The sequence below is a fragment of the Acipenser ruthenus genome, chromosome 19, assembly GCF_902713425.1.
Source record: "Acipenser ruthenus chromosome 19, fAciRut3.2 maternal haplotype, whole genome shotgun sequence".
In the NCBI taxonomy this organism is placed as follows: domain Eukaryota; kingdom Metazoa; phylum Chordata; class Actinopteri; order Acipenseriformes; family Acipenseridae; genus Acipenser; species Acipenser ruthenus.
The window spans coordinates 7,315,797-7,339,512 of record NC_081207.1 but is presented as its reverse complement, the minus strand read 5'-3'; the positions used below and the strand labels follow the sequence as shown (position 1 = coordinate 7,339,512).

General features: G+C 38.7%; 3 protein-coding genes across 19 annotated transcripts; 2 read left to right on the top strand and 1 right to left on the bottom strand.

Moving 5' to 3' along the window:
• Window positions 1-142: 142 nt before the first annotated feature.
• On the bottom strand, window positions 143-2,962 carry arl16 (ADP-ribosylation factor-like 16). 2 transcript variants are annotated; one of them, XM_034040752.2, is made up of 5 exons: window positions 2,688-2,962; window positions 2,200-2,258; window positions 1,295-1,411; window positions 955-1,070; window positions 143-734 (listed from the first exon to the last, which is right to left on the bottom strand). In XM_034040752.2, exons 1-5 carry the CDS (start codon window positions 2,746-2,748, stop codon window positions 569-571), a joined length of 519 nt encoding a protein of 172 aa, XP_033896643.1. In that variant the 5' UTR covers window positions 2,749-2,962; the 3' UTR covers window positions 143-568. The 2 variants fall into 2 exon arrangements, with proteins under 2 accessions (XP_033896643.1, XP_058848431.1); XM_058992448.1 differs by lacking the exon at window positions 1,295-1,411.
• Window positions 2,963-3,263: 301 nt separating this feature from the next.
• LOC117424708 (hepatocyte growth factor-regulated tyrosine kinase substrate-like) lies at window positions 3,264-16,927 on the top strand. Of its 15 annotated transcripts, none has more exons than XM_034041366.3 (21): window positions 3,264-3,486; window positions 5,382-5,466; window positions 5,936-6,011; window positions 6,387-6,479; window positions 8,287-8,407; window positions 8,729-8,781; window positions 9,431-9,499; window positions 9,626-9,750; window positions 9,881-9,959; window positions 10,719-10,817; window positions 11,033-11,122; window positions 11,568-11,606; window positions 12,010-12,162; window positions 12,513-12,726; window positions 12,846-13,018; window positions 13,289-13,429; window positions 13,625-13,859; window positions 14,259-14,392; window positions 14,522-14,638; window positions 14,759-14,845; window positions 15,089-16,927. In XM_034041366.3, exons 1-21 carry the CDS (start codon window positions 3,450-3,452, stop codon window positions 15,200-15,202), a joined length of 2,334 nt encoding a protein of 777 aa, XP_033897257.3. In that variant the 5' UTR covers window positions 3,264-3,449; the 3' UTR covers window positions 15,203-16,927. The 15 variants fall into 15 exon arrangements, with proteins under 15 accessions (XP_033897257.3, XP_033897254.3, XP_033897250.3 ...); XM_034041363.3 differs by having other exon boundaries at window positions 10,719-10,823; window positions 11,027-11,122; XM_034041359.3 differs by having other exon boundaries at window positions 9,881-9,977; window positions 10,719-10,823; window positions 11,027-11,122; window positions 12,516-12,726.
• Window positions 16,928-18,025: 1,098 nt separating this feature from the next.
• Window positions 18,026-21,453, top strand: mrpl12 (mitochondrial ribosomal protein L12). Of its 2 annotated transcripts, none has more exons than XM_034041392.3 (5): window positions 18,026-18,296; window positions 19,258-19,444; window positions 20,000-20,071; window positions 20,581-20,718; window positions 21,047-21,453. In XM_034041392.3, the coding sequence occupies exons 1-5, from the start codon at window positions 18,238-18,240 to the stop codon at window positions 21,161-21,163; spliced, it is 573 nt and encodes a 190-aa protein (XP_033897283.1). In that variant the 5' UTR covers window positions 18,026-18,237; the 3' UTR covers window positions 21,164-21,453. The 2 variants fall into 2 exon arrangements, with proteins under 2 accessions (XP_033897283.1, XP_033897282.1); XM_034041391.3 differs by having other exon boundaries at window positions 18,027-18,296; window positions 19,255-19,444.
• Window positions 21,454-23,716: the final 2,263 nt, after the last annotated feature.

The following is a 23,716-nucleotide window of genomic DNA, read 5'->3' as shown; positions in this document are numbered from 1 at the left end:
CTGCAAAACAATTAAATGATAATAAAAAAATAAAAAGGTCTAAAAAAAACTCAAAGCATGCATTGTCTGAACTATGTATAAGGAGTAAAACCTTTAAACTGGTGACATACGTCATGACGAGGGTATTTAAACTTGCAAACAATTACATTTTAGAAATAATACTTTTATCATAAATGGACAAACTTAACCGAAAGACACCTTTAAATTACAGTTACAAGTATTGAAGGATTTATGGGAGGAGGAGTGTGCAAACTTGGGCTTTTGTTTGTCTCATAACTTTGGGTTAATTTGGATACAACCGGTGGATAGACCCCAACCAGAATCATTTAAACACCCGGGTAAGAAGAATTCCGGTAGACCAATCACAGAGCTATAGCACTTGATCCCAAGCAGGTATTGGTCCCGTCTTGGTAAAGGATGGAAACCACTGTTCTTTATTGTTCTGATCTGGGCTCTTTGGAAGCTAGGGCAGTCAGTGCAGTCTTTTCCATGTCTTCAATTGCTGTTGCTGGTCTACATGCAGTAGCAGCCGTTTCAATGCATTATAATAGTCAATTTGTAGTTCAGGTTATTCCTTCTGTATGGAGTGCAGCCACTTCAGGACGTCCTGAAGGCCCTGACCACTGCGTGCACTTATTCCCAGCACTGTGATTGGCTGCCTAGCGCAGGAGATGATGTCATCGAGTCTGAACAAGGACTTCATTTCCACAAGGGACATGGGGCACGGAATGTCACTGAAAGTGCACAATACAAAATAAAATAAATTAAAATAGACACATGAAAAATGGTGGAGAACAACAACCATGTCTGAGTTGAGCTAGAAACATACAAACATAACTAAATACTAGTTTACTTAATATGTAATTGAATTGGACTTCCCAGTGCCTATTGCAATGCGTTTGGAAAATGTGCTGTGCAGTTAACTCCACTGGAATAACAAGGTGTGCCACTTACACTTTATTGAAGAGTATTAAGACGGAGGTGGTTTCCAATGCTTCTGCCGAGAGGACAGAGAGAAGCTGAATGCATGAGGAGGAGACCTGGGTTGTGTTGGCAGCATCTACCATGAACTGGGGAATAAAACACCCAATCATGGGGATAAAAACAAAGGAAAAAAGAAGGGGTAACAGAGAGTGAAGACAACCTAAAAAGTGCCTTCATTATACCACTCCTGTAGTTCTCAACACAGATGCTGCTTCTGGTGCGTGTGCCGTTTCATAAGATTAAAAGCCATGCAAAACAGGGAAAGGCAGGAACTTTCTAATTGGATATTGAACAGTAAAACAGCACTCACAATAACAGAAGAGCAGTCTCCATAGTAACTGGGCCATATTGGCCCCATACAGCCTCCCAGCTCTCGCACAGTTATCCTCTTCTTGTGGACTATGATATCTGTCAGATTGGTACCTACCTAAATATATACAGAACACTGTATTAGAGGAGGCAGGAATGTTGTGTACAAACTCTATATGTGGTTGTGCTGGTCTACAGAGGGTTTATATGTGCATGGGACATCGTTAACTAGAAATAATAACAGGAATAGGGATCATTAGCTATACTGTAGTATTTGGTTGATTTTGGCACAGATCCACACTAAAAGAAAGTACCATAATACTAGTTATAGCTTTTATTTTATTTTTTTAATTTTGTTACCTTAATACAGTATATTTTAAACATGTATTTGTATGAAAGAAATAAATCACTGTCCCCTTATGGAAGGAAAATATATTTTGTAAATATATTGACATACAATATATTGTCATTTTAGTCTTAAGGTTTTTAATATTCTTGAATGTTTATTTGTTGTTGTTTTGAATTTATATAACTACTTTAAAAGTATTCACACGTCAAAAAACTAATAGTAGAGTATGATTTATATATTGTACAATATAATAAATATATTGGCATATATTCTATAATACATTTTGCAATCTTCAATATACTGAAATATATTAATCAATATATTACATTATATTTCTCAATTTATTAAAATATATTTTCGTTGCGTAGGGGTTGTCAGCTTTTCATAAGATAAAAAAAGAAATAGACTATTATATATTTTTTTTCATTAATAACTTTGCCCTTTCTTCAAAATAGTGCCGACTATGTATCCCTTAAGTCCCTAATACTGCAGCTTGAAACCACTATACCTCTCTCATATACATTCACAGTAACATACAGTAGAATCATGTATCTTACTGTAGGTAAGGTGGCTGGTGGCTCCCCAAGCTCTGCGTGATTGTCCTTTAGATTGATTCGTGAAAATCTGCTTGTAAAGGAAACTTGAGTGTGCAGAATAGCAGACACCGATACATTCACGTAGTAGATAATGCATACTCCAACCATCACAATTGTTCATTCTAAAATCAGAAACTTGGTTGACAGCTAGCTTGTTCACCCCAAAAGGAAACTTTAGCTTCAGGGATCCTCCTGAAATAGGCTTGCTACTGAAAACTTTGTTATAAATGCCATACAGTTGTTTTTTTTTGTACCGTTATATTCAATTCACTAAATTCTTGTAAAGAAACGCAGATCTCAACAACATTTCTACAGACATAATCACAAAAAGTATAACATGTAACCAATTACAACATTGCCACACTCAGTTAGTACAGATACAAGCAACTGTTTCTGTCCGTGTTGCAAATTATTTTTTAATTACAAATAACACAGATAGAAAAGGATATTTTGCAGTCTTTTTAGCAGTAGCGTCTTTCCTACACCAGTGGCTCCGAGCAACAGACACATTTCTCAACCGTTCCAAAAATTAAACTAATAAATAAATTATCTAAAATAAAAAAAAATGAAATGATAGTATTTTGATTTTATCACGGCAATTAACATTTACAAGTAGCAATTTTCGAGGACCATTTTTCATTTTTACCGATTCAGCTAAAAAAGGCTGCGTTGCCAGAATCCATTGATACACAAACGCCCACCCTCATTTACTAGCGTGATAGGCTGTAAGCAGTCTTTCTTATTGTCAGTCTTTCATAAATAGCACTAGAAGCGCCGCCTTCTTAAAGGAGACATGTGGAACTATGGGATAGGGGTGAAATAATAGGCGGACCGCCGTTCTTCTGGATAATAATATTATTCAATATCAAAATGATCGTTTTTCTTGTTCAACCAACCCCTATAAAAAAAAAAACCAATTGGCTATGTTGTACATTATCCTATTATTGTCCGCTGAAGTCAACATAAAATACTGCAAGTACAGTACATCGTATCGCTCCCAGCAGAGGGCGCCATTCAACACACAGGAAAGCTGGGCTCTGGTGGTCTCTCTATGGCAGTACAGACATCTAGACGGGAAGCAGGAAGCGGAGAAGGGCATCGAAAAAGAGGAGGAGAGAGACCATAGATATATCTATGAGAGAGACAACTGGGCTCGGAAAGATCGGCACTGCTGATTGTTTATAGGAGCTCGGTAAACACAACCTTCAGCCATGGGAAAAGGAGGAGGCGCGTTCGAAAGGCTTCTTGGTAAATAACCTTCGTCTTTTACATTTTTCTTGAAGTGTGACTCGATTTTCTAATGCAGGATTGCGTTCTGTTTTCACATCTCACTGTGTTGTTGATTGCATTCCAGGTCAGGCCTACACAGTACAGTCTAGTGACTAGTCCCTGTACAGTACAGAGACGGACAGTCCAGGCAAAACAATTTAAAACCACTATTTATTAATTTTCTTTTCCTGTATACTTCATGTTGTGCAGGGACTCTGGCTAATATAATTTCTTGGATAGGAAGGATTCATTTTTGTCTTCTTATTTTCAACATGTCTGTGTTTAGCCAGGGTACTGAATTGTGCTGTACGCCTTCATAAAAATGTATAGTATGGTATAGGTCTATTTGCTAAGGTAGCTACGAAAAATAACACAGTTTGCAGTTTAATTTGTTACTTATTTATGACGGATTCTTACGTCATTTTTTTAAATATTAAAACTCGGTCTGCGCTGCTGACACGTCCCTTTTTTCCATTGCTTTACATTACATGTATATGGTTGCTTCAACACATATTTCTGTTGTATTTTTATTTGATGATGGGTTTTCATTCTACCTGGAATTTCTATAGGTAATTAATACTGACAGGGAATTTTAATGCAGTAAATATACAGTACTGCAGACAATTATATAGCCAAGCCCCAGAACTTCTTCGTGCTTGGTTTGGGCTAATAAAATTATGTTTCTAAAAATTAAATGTGGCGTACCACTGTTGTTTTAACTTTTTGTTAGCAAACGTCTGAATGCAGATCGTGTACAGTGTCTCGCACACATTGGATTTATTAGAATAACGACATTTTAGAATAATATATTTTGGAACCTACAGGTTTTCTCAACAGTATTAGACAAAAAAAAAAAAAAGAAAGTTACAAGAAAAAAGCAGTGTGGGTAAATGAATTAATATTATTAATTAACACCAGAAACATAAAAATGTGTGTTTATGAGATCAATCCCTCTGTCTTTTGCCATTAGGTAGCAAGTTCCTCCTAAAAATTCAAATTTATCCGGATATTTCCTGTTCGGAAAACAGATGCATGGTCCCTTTGTACTGTTAACCTCTGACATCAGTTGTGGTTGGCTGATTTGCATGGACAAGAACGTTGTCATCCTGTGTGTTGTATATAGAAACACCATGCTCCTTAAACTTAGTCATATTACCATGTATGAAATACAGTCTTGTAATATGAATATTGTAATATGGACACACGATAATTTTTGCACTGTATTGAGATCTGTAACCTTTATTTTGCTGTTTTATACACAGAGTACAAGCATATAAATGTCCACATGAAAGTTGGAAAGTGTGGTATCATAAGTAGTAACCTTGTTTTGAAAAATCATGTGCAGTAAAACATTTGCAAATTTTAGCCTTTTGATATCCTGTTCTCTAGAAATCTTTGTACATTGAAAATTAATGCAGCACAAATTGAAGGCAGGGTCCTCCTCATAATTCCTGCAACATAAATTTCGTAAAAATACATTCAATATTTTCTGGCCTGTGATGCAAATGAAAATAGAAAGATATACACAAACTGCATCACACATTTCCTAAAAGCCTGTGCAAGACATTTGTGTCTACTGTTCTAGTGTTGATAACAAGTCAATTGTGATCTGATTTTTCATGTGACCTCTGACTGCAGTACTTTAACATAGTTATGACTCATTGCAGGAACTCACTGCACAAGTTAATGAGGTGTGGCTACTTTCTGGCCATGTACAATGAATACATTAATAATTAGTTTTGTCAAGCCTGTATGCTTGTTTCCTTCTAGGTAAGTTTGTAGTAGCAAACCATTTTGATGTGCTGTAATTTGAACCACTTTGCCACACTGATTCAGTGACCCAAAACTGGTATCAAGTATTTTTATTCTTTCAGATAAAGCCACCAGCCAGCTACTCCTGGAGACGGATTGGGAATCCATTTTGCAGATATGCGACCTTATTCGCCAAGGAGATGCCCAGTAAGTATGGCATAGTTACAGTCTACTGAAGCTGCATTTAAAAAAAACAGATTACAACATCTCATCAGTAGAAATTGTTGCATGTGTCAGTCTTAACCTTTAAATGGTATACCTCAGAACTTTAGTACTCCATTTATCAAAAGGCCAATTACCAAATGATAATGAACCACATGTTAATCTACTCAAGGTACGTCACCTGCTCTAGGCATATCCGTGTGGAGTGCAGGGTGTCATACAGTCAATGGAGAGCCGCTTTGCATCCACAGGGAGCATCAGATTTGCTTGGTCATGGGATTGGAAGATCCACTGAGCTTCTGTTCGCCTGATATGCTGTGGGGATTGTTGTGGTCAGGGAACATAATTGAACATTCCAGATTGGCAACAGCAGGCTGGTTTTTATGTGGTAGCTGTCATGAGGCCTGAATTAAACAAACATAATTACCACTGTTTCACCTTTTCTCCCTTTTAGAGCTAAATATGCTATTGGCGCCATCAAGAAGAAACTCAATGACAAGAACCCTCATGTGGCCCTTTATGCTTTAGAGGTGAGCTTTTGATTGTTTGGAGGGTTAAACAAACCGTGTTTAATAGAAATGTACAGGAACTCGGACTCCATACGTAAAATCTTAACTATTGAATCTGAGCTTTAACTATTGTATCATGAGCTTTAATATTAGCTTTAGTTTTCAGTAACCACTACAGAAATTCAGTGTATATATAAAGAATCTCACATTAATGGCTGAAAGGGTTTAAACTGAGTCTTAGTTATTCCAAGTCATGTTTGCCATCCAAAACATTGTGAAAGGTTCTCTCTTGTCGGTTAATGACTAACAATGCAGAATTGTGTGCTTTGTATAATGAAAAACTCCAGTCCAGACATTCGTAATGATTTACTTGTGTTTTTTGGTGATTCACTTTAGGTTCTGGAGTCTGTTGTAAAGAACTGTGGCCAAACAGTGCATGATGAGGTGGCAAGCAAACAAACTATGGAGGAACTGAAGGATCTCCTTAAGGTGGGAACTGTCAATTTTAACACATGTGCAGACATTCTGTCAATACTTTGTATTTTATTTCCTTTTTACTTTCTTAAAATCTGTAATTGACAAACCTAGGACTGGAAGACCCCAAAAGCTGTCTAACAAGGATGAGCAATACTTGAAGGTAATATCCTTAAGGAATAGAAAGAAGACAAGCGTTGAAATGACAACAGAACTGGCAGAAGGCACAGGTGTCGTTGTCCGTCCATCAACAGTACGAAGGTCACTCATGGGTTTGTCAATTACAGATGATGTTTCTTTGTATTTGTTGATTATGCTTTGGATCCCTGGACACCTTGAAAATCGAGTCATGCAAACTATTTCATTGAATGTTTTTCCTTCTTTATGCAAGTCAAGGTTGTTATAATAGCAGAAAACACTAGTGGAGGCTTTGAGTAAATTGTTGATGCTCGTAATGCATCACAGTAGAAAAATGCAACATGTCTAAGACTTTTGCACAGCAGTGTGTGTGTGTGTGTGTGTGTGTGTGTGTGTGTATATATATATATATATATATATATATATATATATGAATGAAAAGTTTTTTTTTTTTTTTAAATGTACACAATTTTTTTGTAAAGATGTTTCGGGCAAAAACCCTTCAGCTGTTTAAAAAGAAAAGTAAACATAGTGCAGTAAACTTGTTGTTCAAGAATTGTATTATATAATATATATATATATATATATATATATATATATATATATATAATTATTATTATTTTTTTTTTAAAGATCAAAGCAAGTGGCAGTACACAGTGCTGTAAAAACAGATGTAACAGTTGTTCTATCTTTAGTACAGGTTTTCACCAGTGTGTCTTTCAGTTATAAATTCAGATCACACAATTCTACCCTTCTAAAAGTTTGCCATGGTATCATTTTTCAGTTTACTATGGTTATTATGCATTTACCATATCCTGTCCTGGATCTCTGTGTTTTAATATGCTTTACCATACCGCCGTGGGCTTAAACAGTGCTTGCCTATGATAAACCATGCTTTTACTGTGCTTTATACACATAGCTATTTAGCTAGGGTAGAATCATCTGTCAGCCATTGACTGAGTGCAGGTTTTGTCTTGTCAGTATAAATGTTTGACCCATCAGAACAAATTTAATAGTCGGAGGGCCTTACTGCCTATTAAGACATGAGTTTTTCTAAACCCAAAGGTGGATCCCACTGAGCAACATAGCCCTTTAGTTGGTTTGAATTGTGTTAGATTAGCTTCTCGGTTTGAAGGGGAAGTTCCCAGAGCAGTGAGTCACATGGTTTTTTAAAGGCTTCCTGATGACTGCATAGTTAATCAAACAGAAGAGCAGTAAGACAGGAAGCAAAACACTCTGCTGGTTTCTGTTTTTGTTTAAGTATGTAAGTTTTACTCGTTAATTGTTTTCAAAATAATTTAAAATACATTCCTTGTACCACAAGATAAAGGCGAGTATTGTAAAGTTAGTGTTTTTAAAAGTTAAAACAAAATACCATAACTACATCTTCAGGTTAAGAAAGTGGTAACTGAAATATAAACCTACACAGGTCAAAGTGTAGTATGAAAATACAGGGGATTTGTATGGCTTTTTGGTTATATTATGTTTTAAAAAAAAAAATAAGTAGTTCAAGAGTAGTTAAATAAAGGAGCAGTTTTCTGTTTGTGTTGACAAAATCTTATCTTTTTATTCCAAAAGGCAGTTGCATACTTTTTAAAAATAAAATAAAATAAAAAAAAAGGTTTATTTGGTTTTAGCTTGTTTGTCTTGTGCTCAGTTAATTATCTGTTTTTCTATCTTGAAGCAGTCTGAACCAAGTGTACGGAACAAGATTCTCTACCTAATCCAGGCCTGGTCACACGCCTTCCGCAACGAGCCCAAATACAAAGTGGTCCAGGATACCTACCAGATCATGAAGGTGGAAGGTAAAATCAAACTCATTCTGGTTACTTTGGGTGTTTTTCCATCCCCACAGTAATGTTCTACAGTTCTCAACCTGAATCCCGTGCAGCATATTTTCTGCCATTTATTTTATTGTTACTGTGATGAACTTAGGTTGTAACTTGTGTAACTGATTGGATTAGCAAAAGTTGCAGTAATGTTAATCTGAAATTAGTACTGTAATTGAAACTGCTACTCAACAATTATACATCGGATCAAAAAGATTTGGCACAGGAGAAGTGTGGTCTAGCTGCGCTGTGGGTCTCTCTCAGGCCTTTAAAGATTATAAATTGGGTTTATTTCAGGTCATGTTTTCCCTGAATTTAAAGAGAGTGATGCCATGTTTGCAGCTGAGAGGGTAAGCATATGTTCTATTTCAAAATGAAAATGTTTATATGTGTGTGTGCCTTTCTTTATGTTGGTTTCTTTGGTTGGTGTGTGTACGTGTATGCTTTAGCTTAACACTAGAAGGACTGGAGATATACTCATACCTAGAAGGCCCTGCAGCAGTCTTTCTGACGGCTGTATTCAAAACACTGTAAATAGTATAACGAAAGGAGAAACATTCAGATGTGATTACACAAACATCTGAACAACCAAATTGCGGACTGGTAAATAAAAATAATAAAGTAGAATACCGTTCTGTTTAATCAAAATATAATTGTTTTCTGTGTGACTGTCAATGTGACTGCTCCCGGGGCTTTTAGGTATAATGTAATATATCTCCTTTATTTCTGCACTCCCGTGTTTCATGCTGTGTGAGAATATTTAATACGGACAGGAAGATACATGAATGCACAGCCCGATATGTGTTACACGATTGGAGAAAATTACATTTTAAAACCAAAAACTGCCAAAATGACTCGGGGCTTCTAGTGTTAAATGTATACTAAATGGGTATTGTGTGCAAATGGTTATACATTGATCCTGTCCTATGTAATAAATAAATAAACAGAAAAGGCCAATGTTCAGTGAAGTACATTTTGTCTGCCCCTTCTCTGTTTTAGGCTCCTGACTGGGTTGATGCAGAGGAGTGCCACCGGTGCAGAGTCCAGTTCGGAGTCATGACAAGAAAGGTAACAATCCTGTTTGTCACTATGCATTGTTTTTTGTTTTTTTATGAATTTTTAAATCCTAAAGATTTTGTTCACATATTTATATTTCTGTTTAATTACGCGTTTTGGCTTTCTATTTTTGTGCAGCATCACTGTCGGGCATGTGGACAGATCTTCTGTGGGAAATGTTCCTCCAAGTACTCCAGCATCCCCAAGTTCGGAATAGAGAAGGAAGTTCGGGTCTGTGAGCCCTGCTTTGAACAGCTCAACAAGTTAGTCTCTCTATCATTTCGTTTTAAATAGCAAATTTACTACTGTTTTAGACCCAAAATCTACAGGTAAAGGAATGTGGTTCTGCCGTTACTCTTGGTAACATGAGGCCTCTCTTTTATATCTCTGCAGAAAAGCTGAAGGCAAGGCTGCTGGCTCTTCGGAGCTGCCCCCCGAGTACCTAACCAGCCCGCTATCTCAGCAGTCACAGGTAGTGGTTGGTGGCTCAGTAAGTAGCTCACTTGCCGCTACACCAGAAGGTCACAGCCTAAAACTACACGTGGGGATCACCTGAGCACCCTCCATTCACTGACAACACAATGTCTAAGATAAACCTCCCACTACTTGCACCCTTAAAGCACTGTATCGCAAGCTACACAGATGTTCTAAATGTTATTTTAAATCGCACAGTTTGTCAAATGTCATCTTCCCAACCCTATTCATTGGCAAGCTCCTTCTGCTGCTTCAGATAAGAGCTACACAGCATGCTGTTCAAGGGTCCTTCTAAAGCAGTTTACATAAAAAATATAGTAAAGCCATCGCAAAAAAAAGTGTGCGTTACAAAATCAGTCATATGTTGTATATTTAAAATTGTGTATTGTAAGTAAACCATGACAGCATGATTGAATGCTGTTGCCACTACTGTTTTCTTTCACCACCACAACACCTCAATTTACACAGGAGTCTATCTTGGATAATGTTCCTTTAGAAGTACAAAAAACCTATACAGCAAATGCACTAAAACTTGAGTTGCTTATTGATTTGTTCATATTTACATTTAACACTTCCATAACGGAGCATGGGGAGGGGCACATGTTCTATTAAACCTTCAGCAATTCCTGTCCCCCCTCTCCTCTTTCACGTCCAGTCAATTGAGGCTGACCCACAATTAGAGGGACAGAACCTTTTGAAAATAAGTGATGAGTATATCTGCAGTATTGCAGCTTTTGTCTCGTCCTGTCTTCTTCAGATGCCCCCGAAACGTGACGAGGCTGCCTTGCAGGAGGAGGAGGAGCTGCAGCTCGCTATCGCCCTGTCCCAGTCTGAGGCAGAGGAGAAGGATCGGATGGTCTGTGTGGGTTTAGTGTTTACTATATCTTAACAGACAGATTCTCAATTCATTTAGTATTAGTCTGTAACAAACAAATCGATTCTGAAAAAAAAAAAATCTTCTTTTGGTAAATGGATTACAAGGTTTTGAAGTAGTGTGGAGGATAGTTTTGTATCCTGTAAAGTGCATGGCTTTTGTGTTGCTCTATGAATTTTGTTTTTTTGCAGAGGCAGAAGCCCACATATTCTGTATACCCGAAAGCTGACCCCACCCCAGTGACATCATCAGCCCCGCCAGTTAGCACTCTGTACACTTCTCCTGTGGTAAGGAGGGCTTCATTTGTATCTATTATTATTACAAACAGGGGATTCTGATTTCAGGTTTTAACCAATAAAACACCCCCAAACCAAAATAAATCCTATAACAGTGAATGAATACTGTAGACAAACAACTTATTTTGTGTTCAATTCCTCCTATTCCACTGTTCACTTTTCAGACAGTATACCAAAAAAAGCCCTGATAAACACTGATTTTTGTGTCTGCATATATGCCTAAAAATGTCTAAAACTAATCAGAAAAAGAAAATAAATGAACACTGGAAAAGAGAAACCCTAATTATAAACTCTGAGCCTAATCTTACTTCTGTGTTTAAATAAATGCCTTTGTGGATATTTATTTTGGGTTAAAATGATGTGCATCACGACTACACCTTTCATCCACACGCTTCCTATTATAACTTCTATTATAATTTTTTTTTTTTTTTAATAGAACTCTTCTGCTCCAGCTGCTGAAGAAATAGATCCAGAGGTAAGAAAAAAAAGACAGACCATAGACAACGTTGTGCGTATGGTTAAAGCGCTAGACAGTCTACACCACACTAAAGCCCAGCATAGTGGAACAAGTTTAAAGATTCTACAGCCCATCTTGCAAAGCTAATCCTGTTCAATTTATCAACAGCTGTTCATCATTACAATACTGCAGTGGACGCTTTAACTGTCAAGTAATATAAAGTGCTTAGTAAAATCATTCTTGTTGTTGGTTTTAAACATATTGAGCCAAATTCACAAAGCACAGACAGTTTTGCAAAGTTGAATGTTACAGAACTAGCACTATCGCCATCGAAATCCTTTGAGAATACCTTTATCCACTCTTGCTTTTCTTTATTACCTAATAGGCTTTTAATTGTATCCTTTTCTGGGATTTCTTTCAGCTTGCACGGTACCTGAACAGGACCTACTGGGAAAAGAAGCAGGAGGAGGTTCGGAAGAGCCCCACCCCTTCCGCTCCTGTGCCCGTGGCTGAGCCTATCACAATCAGCCAGCCTGTGGAGGCTCACCCAGCACCTCCTATCAACGTTGTGGAGGTAATGTGGCCCTGCCTCAGCCTGCGTATAATCAAGAAAACCTAGCACACACTGGGAATTATCCAGGATGAATCTTTGTGTAGTAGATCATGAGCCACGCAAGGCCAAACCAGAATCCCTGTTAGTCCTTTATGGAAATTGTAATTGTACAGATTAATTATTGCAAGAAATGTATAGGTTGCTAAGGAATAAGAGCACCTTATGAATTTCGGAAACAAAACACTCTGCAAACTTGCGCAACAATTTTTACGAAGGGATACAAAATGCAGTTGCAATACAAAGCCAGCAGATGGCAGCAGAGTTGAAATCTGCTACCAGTTTGTGACACTGGCAAGTTTTTTGTCTTTCAGCAGCAGTACCAGAACGGGGAGTCAGACGAGAATCATGAGCAGTTCCTGAAGGCGCTGCAGAATGCCGTCCCCACCTTCCTCAACCGCATGAAGAGCAACCACATGAGGGGGCGCAGCATCACCAACGACAGTGCTGTGCTCTCCCTCTTCCAGTCCATCAACAACATGCACCCCCAGCTGCTGGACCTGCTCAACCAACTCGATGAGAAGCGATGTACGTACTCCCAACCCCAGCCAAGCTCTAAAGAGCTTCTTATTGATTCATGCTATTGGATCAACTGGCTTTCTGATCCCAGGATTCCTCTCATTCCTACATACTTTTCCTCTTGGCAGTGTACTACGAGGGTCTACAGGACAAGCTGGCACAGGTCCGCGATGCCCGCGGGGCTCTGAATGCTCTGCGGGACGAGCATCGTGAGAAACTGCGCTGTGCTGCTGAGGAGGCTGAGCGCCAGAGGCAGATCCAGCTCGCTCAGAAACTGGAGATCATGAGGCAGAAGAAGCAGGTCTGTGTGCAGCTCACCGACCATTCAATACTAGATTTACAAGGAACTAAGACATATCATTGAATATACTTGACTGCTATTGCAATTGAAGGCTAGTGTCTTTCTAGTTAATTTAACTTTGTCAAGATGAGCCAGGAAACACAGAGTTGTGTAAAGTTCTGTATATTTTGTTAATGTGCATCTAGTATAGATATGATGATGCATTTTTTATTGTATTGTATCTTTGTTGTTAGCGTTGATTTTAGTATGTAATTCATTGCTCTTCTGCAGGAGTACCTGGAGATGCAGAGGCAGCTGGCGATTCAGCGGCTGCAGGAACAGGAGAAGGAGAGACAGATGCGGCTGGAGCAGCAGAAACAGACCATTCAGATGAGGGCCCAGATGCCAACCTTCTCTCTACCCTACGCACAGGTGAGCTCCACCTAGGAAGGGTGCAGGGAGGAATAAGGTTCAGTTCTTCATCAAAAAAGGAGGATGATGGATACTTATCCATACACTATGCTCTGATTTTTCTGTTTTCTGTGAATTCTTTTCATTTTTAAATCTTTCTATTTCATTCCAAGCTGCCTTTCTCCTGTCTCCTCCTGCCTTTTTTTCTGCATTCAGGTCTGTCCACAGAGCTGCTGGGAACTGGGTAACCCAATTCGCAATAGCCTGACTGACTGTGTTTGCCCTCTCCAGTTGCAGTCGCTGCCCGCTGCCGGGGGTGTGATGTACCAGCCCTCTGGCCCCACCAGTTACCCTGGCTCAGTGGAGGGCTCGCCAATGCACACTGTCTACATGAACCAGCCAGCACAGTCTGGCACTGCGCCGTACCCAGGAATGCCTGTGCCTGGCACTGGTAAGGACTCCTTTTATAAGCAAGCTTGCTGTATTAACAACATCTACACAGTAATCTTCTAGTCATACATGTTCATTTTCCATTTGACCCTGTACTGGTTGTGAAGCCTGGTCCCCACATCTGGTTTAAAGGGATTTGAGATCTTTCTAAATAATTGAGAACAAGCACAGTCAAATCCATTACTTGTGGATATGGTTCTACTGACTTTGGTTGTAAGAAAGCTTGATTCTCATTTATAAAGAAGCATCATTACAAATCAGTTTCCTAACTTGCTGTCTGCAATATCGTAAATGTTAAATATTTCCTTCTTGGCTTATAGTTTAGGCTTTGTATTGTCTTATATCTGAAATGCAGAGCGCAGTTTGACTTTTTTTTCATTCTTCTTCTTCTACCCATTAGACCCAAACATGGTCGGTGCGTACATGTACCAGACAGCAGCCTCCACTGGGCAGACAACTCAGCAGGGCCAGGCTGTGCCCACCACAAACCCAGCCTACTCCAACTACCAGCCAACACCCACACAGGGATACCAGGCAAGTACTGTAAGATGCAGAGATTTTTGGGCGATGTACGCAGCACTAGACTAAATTTTAACTTTTATTTTTTTCATGAAGCAGCATCATCGGGTTATAAACAATCATTTTTCTGCTCACTGCTTGCAGAGTGTGCCATCCCAGTCTCAAAACATTCCTCCAATATCCCAGCCTCCCCAGTCCAGTGGGATGGGGTACATGGGGCCACAGTCTGTGCCCATGGGATACCAGCCCTATAACATGCAGGTAAGCACTTTTTTTTTACCCCACTTATTTTAGCTAATAAATATTTCAGCAGTTTATATACACAGACCTGGCAGCCAGACGCACACACTTTTCAAATATACTTTTCTTTTTCTCTGTTAGAATATGATGTCTGCCCTGCCTGGCCAGGACCCCAACATGCCTCCACAGCAGCCCTACATACCGGGTCAGCAACCCATGTACCAACAGGTAATATTTCTCCAGTAAAGGATAAGTAACAGGAGAAACACAATTGTACAGGGCTTGTTTAAGTGATTTACTATTACGTGTGTGATTGCCCATCACCACACCCAGAATTGAGTAGTAACCTAGGAAAAACATTTTGACGTAACTGCTATATCAGGGTTTTTACAGTGAACATGTGCTGTATATACGCATTCATTTGTTGCAAGTCTAAATGCACTAAACTAACTTGTTTGTTGTACTGTTTAGATGGCGCCCCCTGGTGGCCCGCAACAACAGATGCAACAGCAGATGCTGCAGCAGCAGCAGCAGCAGCAACAGCATGGAGGAGGTGGGGAGGCACAACTGATCTGCTTTGACTGAGCTCAGCACTTCGTCTCATAGGAACCCTACTGCTTGGAGGACGAACAGCCACTCCCTGCAATAAAACACTATGCTAACTGTCTTAAACTCTCAGCAATTCTGTGCACATTGACTTCCTTCATTAACATACCACAACCACAAGGTCCTTTTAAGAAAGGAGAAGGAGAAGTTGTTCTGCACACTTGTCATAAGTATCATAGAGACCCTATTAGCAATGCATTGTGTCCGATTCACAGAAATTTAGCTCTTACAAAAAGGAGTTTCCCCAGAGATAGTTTATCCAACCCTGGCTTTAATCCCAGGTCATATGCTCTGGCTGTGAACTCTGTGTGGCTTTATGTCCTCTCTGTGGTTTTAATAATAATACAAAAATGACTGGATTACTGATCAGACAAAATTTTGCATCATTCTTTTTGGTTTTAACTCTTTCAACACAGCATACCTATAGAGAAGTCTATCAAAAATAACCCTGAAAACAGCAGATCATAATTGCAGTTCAAACCCGTTCCCTATGTGTACCATGATTTCCTCAATACAAGACACTGAAACTGTTTGGTTAGTTATCTTAGTGTTGTTTTCCCTTTTAAAGTTACTTGATGGTGAAAGCGTTAAGTAAGGGGTGGTTGGTATATCTTCAGAGAATGCATATTTCTCATTCTTTTTCATACATTGTTAGTGTCTCCTTGCAAAATAAAATGCATAACAGCAGAATATTTGATTTTAAATATTATAAAATCAAATATAAAGACGTACTCATTCTCAGTCTTAATATGTTTCTAAATGAGAAAGTGCATGCTTCAAATTGCTTCTATTTAAGTGGGAGTTTTTAAGGAGTTTAACAATGGTAATAAAAAAAAAATCCAAAAAGTTAAAATGTAAGTAAATCCTGGCATCGGTGACATCACAAATTCTAAGTCTGGCAGACTTCTTACATGGCTGTTTTGACAGTTTATATTTTCTCTTGTGAGTCTGCTTGTTGTAGACTCAGTATGGAGTGTATTGCCTACCAGCATCCTGGCTAACCACTAACCAAGCTGAATTACTGCTTTGAGCTTCTCTGAAAAGCATTGCACTCCAAAAAGATGCTGCATTTGATTATTACCAACTGATATTATAAAATGTACATAAAAAACAAACATACAAACCTCTATAGTAAAATCTGTAGATCTAAAAATAAGGAGATGAAGATATGATTCTAAACGTAAAGAGATTGAATCTATAGTGGTGGTGCTGGTACTGTGTTATTGAACCCCTTCTTTTAATAATACTTAAGTCACATTTTTTCTGCATCTTTGTAATGGATCCTTTATTTTTTTTAAGATGTTGTAAACACTAATTTATCACAGTTCATCAAAATACAAGCATGTTACTGTAAAGAGGGCTTTATTTATGTTTTTCCTTCCAGGGGAACAGTTTTAGGACGGACACTTTGTGAGGTTTGCCAGGTTCTGATTTCTGTGCCATGATTGCTTCGCTCTCATGCGATTTATTAAGTTGCAATTTGAAGCTGAATACTTTAAAACAAGGGAATGAGTTTTAATTTTTCAGTCTGTAATAATGGTAGTATCTAAAGCATGTCTAATACAGAGTGCCCTTCTGTAACCTTTTTTATGTATTTAGTGAAATTTCCATACATTTTTTTTTCATCCTTTACTGATCTGTCTGATTTTTAAGAAGTACTTTTAAGATGGTATTTAATAAACTCTGCTGTTTTTTCTCCAAAAAGTGTTGGCCTGTGAAGGATCAGACATTACCTCTTGTAGTTTCCTCTTGATTAGCAGGATATATAGATATTGTCTCAATGAATGTTTCAGGTTGAAGACTTACCTTTCCCGAAGGCTGGCATCCAGCTGGAGGTTGCTCTCTGGACTGATTATCCCTCTGATTGTGTAGGGCTGGGTCATTAAAAAGACACAGAGTGAACACAATTCAGCGACACCGTGGAAGAATGTGGGCCAATATATGGGCCAAATACTGTCTCATTATTACTGTATAACATGACTCGTGATGTGAGTATAAATGACTCCGTCATCTTCAGCTCATTCTTTAATTTCTTAGCAGACTCATCTGCTCAGCAGTGCCTTAGTTTGTGTAGCGTTTCAGATCCTTAAAAAGCTTCAGTAATGTACACCAGATTCTATTGCTTTCTTAAAGCAAAACCATACCAGTTTGACATAAGTGACATATTCATCAAGCTACTCTACTCTCCAGTGTATCGCTGGGACAGCAGTCATGCTTACCCCATAAATGATCAGTAGTCTGAATATTTAGAAATTCGCCAGCTCCCTTGTATAGACCCTGCAGACAGATACAATTAGGACATACTGTTGTTTTGTTTTGTTTATCTATCTAATTACATACGTTATTATAAATAATTTTACTAAGAAACGTAATGTGAAGTTGGGATCAATAAGCTACTAACAACCAAACGAGCGAGATGTGCTGAATTGCCTCCTCTCGTTTGTAAACTTTCTTATGTTCTTAAGTACCAGTATATGTAGTGCTTCGTGCTTTATATGGAAACCTTGCGTTGAATTCAGTTTATCTAAACGGGTGATCTCCCTCATTCTAAGAATTCTTATAGGTATGTTGACATTGACAGACGGTGTGTTATTCCTGTCTGTTATATACATGTGGGATTTCTGCATATATATATATATATATATATATATATATATATCACCTGGGTTGTATATCTGTTTATAAAAAATAATTACGTGATCAAAAAAACATAGTAACTTCCCCTTGTATTTTTTAATTGCGCCCTCCCCTTTAACAGTTGCTATGTTCACAGCAGAGTTTCTGTGTGTTAATAAAGTTTTCACAAAAGCGGCGGAGATAGGCCGCAGTGTGTTGTGGGTAGGTCAGGGAGCGTGGAGGACGCCATGTGCCTATGAGATACAGACTGACCGACCGAGACGAGAGACCCGGTGACAGATTAATTAGATCACAAAGGTGGCGAAACACAGGGTCGGTTGGACCTGTTGGCGAATCAAGATATAATTCCAGTCAAATAAACGCAGAACACCGCTGATATGTTTTCAGCGAGACACTGTGTGAGAAGCTCGCTGCGGATAGCTACACAGTTGCACAGGTAAATGCTGGTGAATATAACGTAACAAACTGGTGTCATTTATGCATTTATTTAGCCTACAGGTGTTGTGGTGTTTGAGCTCGATTAGTTTATTAATTACATTTTGTTAGTGAGTGCTTTTGTAAACGATTATGTTTTTAGTTTGCATACTGTAGCGGCAATGTGACAGAACATCATTGTGCCGGATAGCCCACCTATATTACGGTTTCTAAAGCCGGACGGCGGTGCCAGAGACTATATGACTGATTTAATTGCATAGGTTAAAATTAGTGTTGGTATCTTCAATGGGTTATAGTTTTTAAAGGATATATTTTTGTGTAACGCATCAGCATTAATGCGCTGGGATGCCAAGGTCAATCAGTGCATTGATACACAGTGAATGAGCCTGAGAGCTTACAGACACATTCTACATGAATGAGACGGGGATGGTTACATTGTAATTTATAATGGTGGTGGTTCAGCTCTGATACAGTATCCCTATCTCAGCTGTGATGACGTTGCCTGCGTTTCTGTTTTTCAGCAGAGGAAAGTAATGGAGAGCTCGTGGACATGTCTTATAAAACGGAGTCCCTCCCCCAACCCCTCTTAGTAGCCCATTTCACTTACATTGCCCTTGTAATGTTGGGCTGCTATGATGCAAGATCACTTTCTCTATAGTAAAGCTTTTTAATATGAAGATATCACAGGGATGGAAATAAGACTCTTGTTGCATAGCAGTTTACCCATTCCAAGTTTTACTATTTGATTAGCCACAGTGTATATATAGGTAACAAGCTCAGATGTGTCTTATTAAACTCATAGTAAAACCAGCAATGGATCAAACTGCTATGCAATGGGAATACTATCCCTGATATCCGGTTAGTAATGTTTAAGGAGGAGAATTGGTAAAATCTGTATCCCATTAGCAGTCTCTGAAAAGACAGCTTTTACTATTATGTTGCTTGTGGTGTTTTTTCAGCAGACATGAGCTGCCTACTTTCTGTGCTCTGCGGAGACTGAAGACCAGCTCCAGCAGCAGTAACGAAGCCCTGGAGTCTCCCTCCCTTGACAATGCGCCGAAAGACTACTCGCCGAAAATCAACCAGCTCGTCAACGACATTGCGAGTCTCACACTGCTCGAGGTCTCCGACCTGAATGAGCTGCTCAAGGTACAAGAGTGGAGGGGCTCTCTAAATAGAGTGGTGGACATGAAAATTACATCAATCAAAACATTTATTTATCCAATTGAGTCAATTGAGAACCGCTGATTAAAATAAATGAATATATTAATATAACTGTTAAGAATATCAGGTGAGACAGTATTGTTTAGCCCTCACTTAAGCAGTAATACCTGGCACAGAGGGCATTAGCAGGTATTTGCCAAACTTGTCTTTATTCTCCAATAATGCCCTCTGTGCAAGGGTATTATTGAGGTCATAGGTCAAGGAAAATAAAAAGCATGCTCAGTGTACTAATTATCATAAATTAACAGTTTTTTAAAAGTTTTCCTGCCACTGTCTAATAGACAGTAGCTGCAGTGTTAAGTCATGTATTGGACAGTAATCATAGTAAGCTTGTGTGTTTTTAAATAAACCAGCTGGATTAGTGGATTTTCTCATGTTGTCACTTATTGGTCACCCTGCTATGGTATGTAAGAGCCTCTGTATATATCTGTATTAAGGCTGTGTTGGATTGCACTAATATTTTCCATTTATTTAATCTAGAAAACGCTGAACATTAAGGATATGGGGATGATGCCAATGGGTGCAATGCCCGTAGCACTGCCTTCATCACAGGTAAATGCGCACTATCTAGTGTGGTATAATGTTACTGTTACTTCCTATAGCATTAGAATGTAGTATTTTTTTTAATGGGGTTTTTTCTAATTGGCACAGTTCTACAGCAACAGTGAGAAATGTATTTATCTTGGTTTCTTGTGGCTTTGTAACCAGTTCCAAAGTTTTATCTCCTTAGTACAAGTAGTTCTATGGTTAATTGGAAGCAGGTCTTTTATAACATAAGTAGGTCATAAAAATGAGTAGATGTATTCAAAGTTTCCGAACAGGCTTCTATTTTTATTATCAATGTTCTGTGGCATCGTTAGTGACAAAGCTGTGTAGAAAATCCTACAGAAAACCAAACCCTACAACTTCATCACTCTCAAGTTTATAAACCAACTAACAAAAGTACTTTAGTGAATCGCACACTTCTCTCTTCTCAATATCGATTACCACTTCATTGTGCCGACTTCATTGATTATTCCTCTTGGAGCGTTATGCCACTGTTCTCTTTTTTTCTCCCCCAGGCACTGGAAGAGGAGGCAGCGCCGGTGAAGAAGGAGAAGACCCACTTCACCGTGAAGCTGACCGAGCTGAAGGCAGCTGAGAAGGTGAAACTCATCAAGGAGGTGAAGAACTGCATTCCCGGCCTCAACCTGGTCCAGGTACGCACCAGTCCACCAAGCTGAAAACAGGCACTGCACCTGAATAACACTTTTATTTAAGGATCTATGAAAAATTATTTATACACCTGTATCAGAGGATGGTGAAACCAATTGGGCAGTATTAGAATTCCTGTAAATTTTAGAAGCTTTGTCATCTAATTTTATAGTCTGGAGTTTGTTACTATCATATTTATCACCTACTGAAAAATAAAGCTGCACCCTATAATTGATTGCCTTTTAAATGTAACCAAGTTAATTTAGTCTCCAAAGGAAGCAGCCATTTTGTTTTTCCAGTTTTTTCAGTAAATGAAAGTCCCTCTTATTTCAGGCTAAGAAGCTGGTGGAGTCTCTGCCTCAGGAGATCAAGGCTAACATTTCCAAAGACGAGGCAGGGAAGTTGAAGGATGTGCTGGAGGCAGCCGGAGGCACTGTCGTCCTGGAGTAGAACCGTTTGCTTTCCTTTTTTACATTGCCTTGAAAGCCACTCATCCCTGGTCTCTGGGTTTGTGTGTGGTAAGGGAACTCAATATGTCCAGCCTCCGTCTCCACGAAGCCCAGGAGCCCTGCACCACAAGACTATTCCAATACTGTATTTTACAAGACGCCCGTTCTGACCAGGTGTCCACATGTCTGTTTGTCTGTCTGCACTTGCAAATTGGAGCCACACCGGTTCGAGGAAGGCAGACCAGACTGTTGTCCACTAAAAATAATAATAAACATGGAAAAGAAACGTCATCTTTGCTCATTTATTTTTGAGATTACATTATTTTTAAATGCATGTTTCTTGCAAGTTTGTATTTCCTAAATGTATCTAACTTCAGACATTTTATACAATCTGAAAAAACAAAACCTCTGTCCAAACTAGTTAAGTGTTTTGATATAATGACATTACAAAAAGACCTATTGTCAATACTTTTGTCTTTTGGACTGAGTTTCTTTAGTTTTATTCAGACTGAACATGTGTAGTTTATTGAGTTTTGTGCCAAACGTGACAGAGTAGTCTACTACAAACATAAAGGACATATTGATCTTTCCTTGTGCAGCCTATTTTGAGTTTTTAAATAAAACTGTTGGGTGGCTGTTCATAGTTTTGGTTCTGCAAGATTCATTAAGGTGGCTCTTAGATGAAAGAATCTAAAGTGAATGTGCCGACATCTTGAAAACTAAGCTATGTAGCCACAAGAACTAAAATACTGTTATTTTAAATGGAAAAAAAAAAAATATATATATATATAGTTAAGGTGAGAGAATGCAGTAATTATAGAATTATGGGTAATCAGGATATGCAAATGTTAGCATTACAAGAGCCAATCAAATCGCGTGAAAGACACCAAAAGGTTTCTACATTCACAGAGTTTTAAAAGTCAAAGCACAATAACTGCAGACAAGTTTTGCCCCGTTTGGGGCTCATCAGTGCAGCATAACTGTACTTTGACTAGTGAAAAGCCCAGGAGAGTAAGTAAATACAAGTAGCTTTCGAGTTAAGGTGGTAGAAAGCAGTAACTTTATGGATAATCGGGATATGCAAATGTCAGCATTTCTCTCTATATACAGGTAGTGGACAAAAAAAGTGGAAACACCAATGTAAAGTCTCTTAATAGGGCTTTGGGCCACTATGGTATCCCGCTCTGTGGAGTTCTCTGGCTGCTCGCACCCAGATTGAAATTTGCAGTCAATTGATCTGCAGTTGCTTGCCTGTTTTGCCTTGCACTTTGAATTAATGCACGGATATCACGATCCTAGAGTATGCGCTTCCGCCCACTGTTGCCCTTTGCTGATGATGTCTTTCCCTCGGAGTTCCATGCCGACATCACCTTAGACACCGTTGCTTGTGAAACATCAGGAAGTTGAGCTGTCTTGGTCACTGAAGCTCCTGCCAAACGCGCCCCAACAATCACCCCTCTTTTAAAGTCACTGAGGTCTCTCTTGCAGCCATGCTAGCCATAATTATAGGCAACCAGGTCTGTCCAGCATTTTTATACATGACCCTAAGCATGCTGGGATGTTATTTGCTTAACGCATGAGCCACACCTGTGTGGAAGCCTTTGCTTTCAATATACTTGGTGTCCCTCATTTACCCAGGTGTTTCCATTTTTTTGTTCACTACCTCTAGCTGTTAAGCAACTACGTTTAGTATGGTACTTCATTTCCTTTCCTTTGACGTAGTGTTCTGTGAAGCCTCACAGACTGGACATTCCTCAGCATGAATGCAGTTTATCCCTTAATGGGGATTACTTTCATGAAATTTATTTATTGCATTATGAAGCACTTTTTATGCAAAAGTACTGTACAGTACGTAGCAGAAGAAAAGAACAAACCACAATACATTTGTATAGCATGTCACACGTACAACTGCCTTAGACCATTTAAAAAACAGATTAAAATAACAGTATACACATAATAATACAAAAGCAGACATTTTAAAGTCACATTAAAACCCACTAAGATAAGAAAGCCATCTTATAAAAGTACATTTTTAGTCTTGACTTGAAAACTACAATGGCCGCAGCTTCCCTGACAAACAAAGGCAGAGCATTCCATAATTTAGGAGCTCTACAAGAAACAGCCCTACCTCCCATGTTGCTTTTGTTGACCCTAGGAATAAACAGCAGCCCTGCATCCTGTGATCTCAGAGTGCGGTTTTGGAAAATATGGGGTCAGTAGCTCCTGCAAATAACTAGGTGCTAATCCATTCAGGGCCTTGTAAGTTAACAGCAAAATCTTAAAATCAATTCTATACTGCACAGAGAGCCAGTGTAAAGAAGCCAAAACAGGTAATATGTTCACTTTTCCTGGTTTTAGTCAGAATTGTAGCAGTGGTATTCTGAACAAACTGCAAGCGGGATACCACACATATTGGGACACCAGAAAAAAGAGCATTACAGTAATCAATTCTAGATTAAACAAAGACATGCATTAGTCTCTTGGCATCAGATACTGAAATAATTGGTCTAAGTTTGGCTATATTTCTCAAATAGTAAAAAGATACTTTAGAAAC

Excerpts from the sequence above, each read along its gene's own strand:
- arl16 (XM_034040752.2), bottom strand. The coding sequence starts at position 2,748 with ATGTGTCTGTTGCTCGGAGCCACTGGTGTAGGAAAGACGCTACTGCTA. Across the intron at positions 2,259-2,687 it reads ACTGCTAAAAAGACTGCAAA|GAATCAATCTAAAGGACAAT; the intron begins ATATCCTTTTCT and ends GCAGATTTTCAC. Across the intron at positions 735-954 it reads TTAATACTCTTCAATAAAGT|TGACATTCCGTGCCCCATGT; the intron begins GTAAGTGGCACA and ends GTGCACTTTCAG.
- LOC117424708 (XM_034041356.3), top strand. The coding sequence starts at position 3,450 with ATGGGAAAAGGAGGAGGCGCGTTCGAAAGGCTTCTTG. Across the intron at positions 5,467-5,935 it reads ATTCGCCAAGGAGATGCCCA|AGCTAAATATGCTATTGGCG; the intron begins GTAAGTATGGCA and ends TCTCCCTTTTAG. Across the intron at positions 9,978-10,718 it reads AGGTAGTGGTTGGTGGCTCA|ATGCCCCCGAAACGTGACGA; the intron begins GTAAGTAGCTCA and ends TGTCTTCTTCAG.
- mrpl12 (XM_034041391.3), top strand. The coding sequence starts at position 18,238 with ATGTTTTCAGCGAGACACTGTGTGAGAAGCTCGCTGCGGATAGCTACA. Across the intron at positions 18,297-19,254 it reads ATAGCTACACAGTTGCACAG|CAGACATGAGCTGCCTACTT; the intron begins GTAAATGCTGGT and ends GTGTTTTTTCAG. Across the intron at positions 19,445-19,999 it reads ACCTGAATGAGCTGCTCAAG|AAAACGCTGAACATTAAGGA; the intron begins GTACAAGAGTGG and ends TATTTAATCTAG.